Source organism: Morone saxatilis, unplaced genomic scaffold (assembly GCF_004916995.1).
Source record: "Morone saxatilis isolate NCDOM2014 unplaced genomic scaffold, NCSU_SB_2.0 Contig7, whole genome shotgun sequence".
Lineage (NCBI taxonomy): Eukaryota > Metazoa > Chordata > Actinopteri > Moronidae > Morone > Morone saxatilis.
The window spans coordinates 14,924,036-14,930,977 of NW_023340246.1; the positions used below are offsets into that span (position 1 = coordinate 14,924,036).

The 6,942-nt window shown below is 42.5% G+C and overlaps 1 protein-coding gene across 4 annotated transcripts in view; it reads left to right on the forward strand.

The window, feature by feature from the left end:
- Positions 1-238: 238 nt before the first annotated feature.
- Positions 239-6,942, forward strand: part of mpp5b (membrane protein, palmitoylated 5b (MAGUK p55 subfamily member 5)) — a 17,853-nt gene continuing 11,149 nt past the window's right edge. For all 4 annotated transcript variants that reach the window (XM_035678693.1, XM_035678695.1, XM_035678696.1 and 1 more), the window contains exons 1-3: positions 239-441; positions 3,556-4,027; positions 5,047-5,255. In XM_035678693.1, the coding sequence (XP_035534586.1) occupies positions 3,700-4,027; positions 5,047-5,255 (537 nt within the window). In that variant the 5' untranslated portion in view covers positions 239-441; positions 3,556-3,699. The remainder of the gene's footprint in view (positions 442-3,555; positions 4,028-5,046; positions 5,256-6,942) is intronic.

Here is a 6,942-nt window from a genome sequence, read left to right on the forward strand (position 1 = left end):
GAGGTAGGTGGATATGACAGCATATACAGATAGTATTTATGTTTAAAAAAAGAGAAACGGACAGATAAATACTAAGTTCAGTGCATATTAGAGTCCAAGGTTTATTGTACAAAGAGATTTTGATGGATTGTTTTGGGTTTTAGGTAATATATCATATGTGTGGTCGTTACGTGCCTGGCAGACAGGGGGCGCTGTAGAGCCGCAGTGTTGCCAGGGAGACGACTCAAAACACCAGTTCCACAGCAATGGCCACAAGTGTCCCGACTGTGCCTGGACAAAACTCACTCCGGAGCCTCGGGGAGACGCTGTGCTGCTCCTCGCCGTCTGCGTGTGAATAAAACACACATTTACACAGCGCTGGATTATAAAGGAATAACCGCTTCTTTTATTTTTTTTGTCGTTTTAATCCCAAACCCCATTCATCCTGCTATCTTTGAAGTGGTGAGTACACAGAAGACCTTTAACGGGACAGCCACCGTTAAGCTACGCAGTTAGCGCTGCCGGGCTACTAAGCTAAAGTCCCGAGCTATTGTTACGTTAATGCAAGTTCATTTTAAACACAGTAATACGTAAGAACAGCGTGTTTCTTTTAAAGAATAAATAACAATAGGTGTATTAATGTCTGCCGTCGCCGCTGTACACAACACTGCTCTTGTGTAAAGCTGCTCAAAATATATATTAGATGCTTATTTGTGTACAATAGATAATGTTAATTCCTCCGGTGAAGTACGACTACCTTAGTTTAACGTTACCAAACCAGCAGCTGCTTGTTTTTAAACCCCTGTGTAAAAAGAGCTGTGATTAATGTAGGAAGCATATTTTCCCATTTTCACCCCCTGGATGTATTTATGTTGCTAATTATAGCCAGAGATCTGGTGGTGGAGGGGTAAATCCACCGAGACTCAGTTTGCCCATCTTTGTTAGGTGACTTTCAGTGACTTAATAAGGTTACTTTTATGATAACAAATCAACGTGGAGAGTATCTTAATACATTATAAAACACTCTGTCACTTTCCTGAACTCAATAACTCAGCTGAGTTTTGCTCTGGTTACTTTAAGTAGGAATTAGCTCATGTTTAGTTGGGATTAGAGTTTGGGAGGAGACCTCTTGTTCGGTCTAGGCATGTGATGATATGAAAATTAGTGGCCAAAAATAATTGTGATCCACCATATTATCAGGATAATCATCAACATATATGTCATGCTTTCTGAATGCCACTAAAACATACTGGAATCAGTAACTATCCCAATGAAAACTTGCGTTACCTTATTGAGGAGTATATATATATATATTATATAAGAACGGTTATATTAGGTCTGGTAGTTTACGACATGTCCCTTTCACAGTTAACTATATTATTATTTAATAAGTAGTAGTAAGTTTCACTCATGCATTTATTCTACGTCAGAGTGATAGAGTACAGTATGTTGTAGGACAGGATAGTTGGTTTATTTCTGAAAATGAGAGGTCAAAGTTGACCCAGTTGTGTTTAGGTTGTTCCTGGGATATCTTAGATTATCTTAGATAGTATTTTTGTGCCTTTTCAGTATCACTTTACCCTGTTCAGTCAGTGAGCTCTCTGATATGAGCTCGCCACGGCCTACTGTAACATCACATGAATTGATTACATCTCCTTAATCATGCAGTGGCCCTAAACACGCTCCACATATCTAACCAACACCAAACGTCTCGTATTTCCTCGTTTGTTTATGTCTAGGTGGGTGTGTGCGCCTCCGTTCATTCTGACTCTTCTCCCCGCGTCCCTGCCAGTGCTGCTCTGCCCACTGAGCTCGAGTAGAGCGTTGAGATCTAGGCTTCATTAAGCCCACAGGAACAGATGGCCCGCTGGCCGTCTCTGCTGTTTTCGAGCCGTACACCGCCACTCGAAACGGAGCTAAATGCTTCAGCAGGGGAGGGTTTCAAGAGCTGGGGGGGATAGACCTGCCAGACGTAATTAGCTGTGGGATGGGAAGTAGGTAGAAGAGGGGGAGGGAGGTGATGTATGACTGACTGTATGACTTCAAAAGTGTCTTTCAGTGGCAAAACCATAATTATCTTTTTGTTTCTCAAGGGTTTTTTCTCTTTGGACACAGAAATGTGTCTTTAACTGATGCGTCATAATGAACGCAGTGTGACATGCAAGTTATTATCTTTTTCACAATTCTGGCCGCAGGAAATCTGCATTCAGGTATGTGTAAAGCCTGCAGTGTATTTAAGACATAGCAGGTTGAGAGAAAGGCAGTCCTACCTAAAGCCATTGGTGTTTAAACAGAAGCTAATGTCATTATGTGAAAGATGAACACATGCTCGTGGCTTTATAGACGTGTCCTCCTTTTCGACCTGCAACACTCCTCACTGAGCTTATTTTGCAAAATTATTTTCTGTTATAAAATATAAATTATAGAGTCCCCCCCCCCCCTTTTGAAAACACAAACTCTGGGCTAACATTAAGTCCAAGTGAACATCTCCCAGTCACACTACCAAATTTGCTAATCCTGATTAATGCACGTCGCATTCTTAAAATAGATTATAATCCACATCAATCACAACAAAGGCTGTTCAGGGAGTAGTAGTTATGTGTCAGGCATCACATTTAAATGTAATATCTTTACTCAGGCATCTGTACATTGGCTGCAGATGGATATTTTAAATAAGCTGTTCATTTGGAAGGGATAACTGGGGACAGGTGTACCCAAGCAAACGGCTCCATGAGGTTGAACTGAAGGGATTTCAGTGACAGAGGCCAGAGAGCTTTGCATGTAAAGAGTTAGATTAGTGATAGATGAGAGGAGGTAGGAGTCAATCTTGGCCCCGATCAACAAGTAGCCGGTGGTGAGGAAGCTAAACATTTCTTTTAAAATACAAGAATTTTTACATTTTTGAAGAAATGTGTCATCTGAAGGCCCCTGAAAGAGCGCAGATTAAATACGAGGTTAATATTAACAAGTTACTGCTGAACTAATCGATAAAACTGATCTTTACAGGGTTAGTGAGGGTCAGAATGCAAACAAGTTACTTTGGTTTATTGATCCACTGGAGGGAAATCCCCCTGTTACAGCAGCACAAGAGATAGGGTTTAAAACAAGTAAAGAAAGAACTTTTAAAAGTGTTTAAACTAAAGCTACACAGTATAATACCTTAGACTACCAATCAATTGTGCAGTTATGTACGTGAGGTGTGTCACGACTTCACACTGCTGTACAATTACGTCAGTATTTAAACTGACAATGGCACGAGATCCTGGAGCTATAATAATGATGATCATCTTCTCTAATAGACTCTTGCAGATGCAAACAGCAAATAGAAAATATAATAACCATAGATTAACCCTTCGCCACCTTTAAAGTATAACAAAAAGGGAATGTTTTGTCCAACAAGGCTCCAGTATCTTTACTATATCCTCAGTTGAGCTATCGATTACTGTCTGGTGTAAAAATCTTGTTTGAACCATTACAGAATTTTGTTAATTATCATTTTTTCTGTGTCTTCTGTCTGTTCTGTTTTTTGTGAAAGTGAAAACAACAAGCAAAATCCATTTGAACTCTGTATTTCAGGATGACAGAAGGAACATAAAGGACTACACCCTCCGCTGGCGTGCTATGGCCTCTGATTCGAGTGTCAGCATTAGTGCCTCGTAACACTCAAGCAGATCTCAGTAAACACTGGGGTGGTTCGAGCTGTGCTCTGCCGCAGCAGGGATGATTACGTCCCATTCGAACGGTTATGTGCAAGAGGCCTCTGGTCAGGCCAAGAGCCACAGGGAGAGGGCCGTGGACTGTCCAGGGGAAGAAGGTAGCCTTGTTAAATCTCCACACTGCAGCGCTCACATGGAGAGGATCCAGCACTACCAGGAGGAGCTGAGGAAGAGGAGAGAGGAGGACAGTAGGGGGAAGCACGACATCGATCCCAATGCTTCACTTAGGCTCAAGAAGCTGTCACAAAACCCCAAAGTGGGCATTGACAATCCCACCTTTGAGGGGAAGGAAAAGGTCACCAAAGACACGTCCTCCCAGGATCCTGTAGCCGGTGAGTTGAGAAGAGGAGGCCGGTAAGGGGTTAGAAGGTCTGAACGGGGGTCAGAGAGGGTGGAAGGAGGAGAGAAGGTTACAAAGAAGAAGAGGAATTTAGACCTCGTAGAAGAATAGGGAGTTGTGAGGTTTTACAAAAGAAATCTGTGAAGACAAAAGGATTCAAACAATGACTATTGAGGGGGCAGAGCAGAGGGGAGTGGAGGAGGGTGATGTGTTTTAGGGGCGGTCCACCATTTCAGCTGGTTATTGCCTTGGTCCTAACTCTGGACTGGAGCAGAAGAAAATTAAGATTAATATTAAATATGACTAAATCTAAATCTGCATTGGCTCTATAATTGTATTCCATCCTTACAGGCGGTGCATAGCAACAACATTGTAATTATATACTAAAGTACTATACAAGAAGGCTGCAATCCTTATGAAAAATAACATCACATCTGAGTTAAAATCACATATACAGCCAGAGAGCACAACTGACAGTGGCTGCAAAAGAGGTAGCACGCGGATAGAGAGGCAACCAGGGCCTATCAACTATGAAATCTATTATACAGTTCAAGTTGTTGCAGAAAATAAATCCTATGAAAAGGATAAATCTCCAGAGACCCACAGTTTGAGTTCTTCACATAACTTACATACAGTTGTGCATAGATGTTTTTATTGCTCTGAAAGTTGACAACTCTGTTTAGCAGCCGGCTAACCCTTGTCATGGTTATACCTCTGTTTATCAGTGATGTTAATGTAGCTATAGTTGTAGACCCAGGTCTTGTATAACGTGAGATTACTTTGAGATGACAAATGCTCAAATGCAAGTAGAATGTGCTGGTGGACAGAGAATTAAGACTTACATTGACAAGCCGCATAGGAGAAAGAAAGGTGAACGTGTAATACAAACAATAAGCAAACATTCCCACATCTTGAAGGAGCACAAATTTCCTGACTTCTGTCCTTTTGAACCCTGTGTGTCTGTGTATGGCCTGTGTACTGTTCCCCTCACTGTCTTTGCCTCTATCTCAGAACTGGAAGAGTTGCTGCAGGCTCTGAAGTGGGCGCAGCACTGCCTGACTGATGCACAGAGCCAGCAGGATGTGGAGCTGATAAGACAGCTCCTTGCCAAGGAGGACTTCAGGAATGCCTACACCATCTACAGCGCTGTATCCCTGCAGAAGAGCAGAGTCAGTCCCACCTCAGCCCTTACAGTACAAGCAGAGGATCTCTGCCAGGAGGTACACATACAAACATTGAATGGAAGCTCTTTTACTTTGCTGCAGTATGAGAAGTTACGGAAAAGTACCAGAAATGTACACAGACCTCAGTGGTAACCTTGCTGTTAGTATTACAGTGATACTTTTAAACGTTCATACTGCTGGATCTAAATAACCCACAGCTCCAGGAGAATTTGAATCAGGGAAAATAAAAAGACTGACTTTTACCCGGAATAATGAATACCTCACTCCAGTTATACATGGTTACACTTTTAACCATGCCACAAAACTAATTCTGTACCTCATGAGACTAGCAGTGGTTTCCACAGAGGAGGCAGTTTGTACAAACAGGCATAAAGGCGCTAAAGACTGTACTCACCAATTTGTGGTTTGGACCCTGTTAAGCCTCTATTTAGAGGCTAGTACCTCTGTGAGTAAGTATCTGAACAAGCTCAATGAAGCATGAAAAATCTTTGTTTGAGGTGATGGTTAATTCAACAAAGCTGCCCAAAAAAACAGCCATGCCAGTGTGAATAATTATAAAATGTCAATTGTCTTGTAGTTAACAAGGTGAGTGAAAACAAAAATGAGGGATTTGTTGGATCCAGGCCATGCGTTGAAATTGAGCCAAGGTAAAAGAGGCAGAAGGTAGAAACGTTTTAATTTGAGATTTTGATTTGAGATATTGAAGGAAAGGAAGGAATGCGTGAACCAGAATGGAAATATGTGGTTTATTCCACTGTTTCCAAATGTACTGTGCACAACATCACAGTGCTTTTTCTTTTCATATTTGATTTCTCTGTCCAATTGCTGCTTCCTCTTTAAATAACAGTAGACAGTGCCGACTCCTGAGTCCCAGTACAGAGAGTGACAGAGAGCAAGAAACCATTTCAGCATTCAGGTTTGAGTAGGTGGGAATGAGCCACACCTGACTCCCTCATTGACAAAACACAGTTGGGCTCTACTGAAGCAAAGCGACAGTAATTGACTTGTGTCCCTGCAGAGCCGTTCCTCTGCACATTGAGTGTTCAAATGCAGCCTGTCACACAGAGCCTGGTCCCTCTAAAAGTACAGAAATCGTGATACGGTTTGCTCTGAATTAGGTAGAAGCTCCATCCAATGATGACAAGCTACACCCACAATAGGCACTTCATGAGGATTAGTGTCAACTTTTGATAGGTGTGAACATGAACAAATGTAATACAGGCTTTTCAGCACAGTCAAGCTGGTGCAGTGTGATTTTTAGCTGATGGCTGGATGTGTAAGAGTCAACTTTGTTTTGACGAAACAGGCTGTTATGAGCTGTGTAAGAGTTCATTCAAAGGACACCAAGCAGCACTGCTACAGAATTTGTATTCCAGTCTCGACTGGAGTGGTTTGAAGATAGAGGGGCCGGGTGAGATGATCTATTTTTCTTCACACGCACAGCACGTTGTCTTCCTCCGTACAGTAGATGAGTGGACACACCCACCGGGCACAGCTCCCGAAGCGCTTAACGACGCGTAATAGTTTGAGCTGCAGTTGGTCTAAACTAAGTGGCTGTGCTGTGTGACACTCAGATTGGCTGTTGGGTAAACTAATCTCCCAGCAGCCCTCGGTGCTGGCTGAACGGTACAGCACACTGCAGGAAGGAGGCCAGGATCTGGTCAGCCAGAAAAAGAAACTCCAGCAGCTTACAGCAGTGTGGACAGGGGCGCAGCGTTGCTTT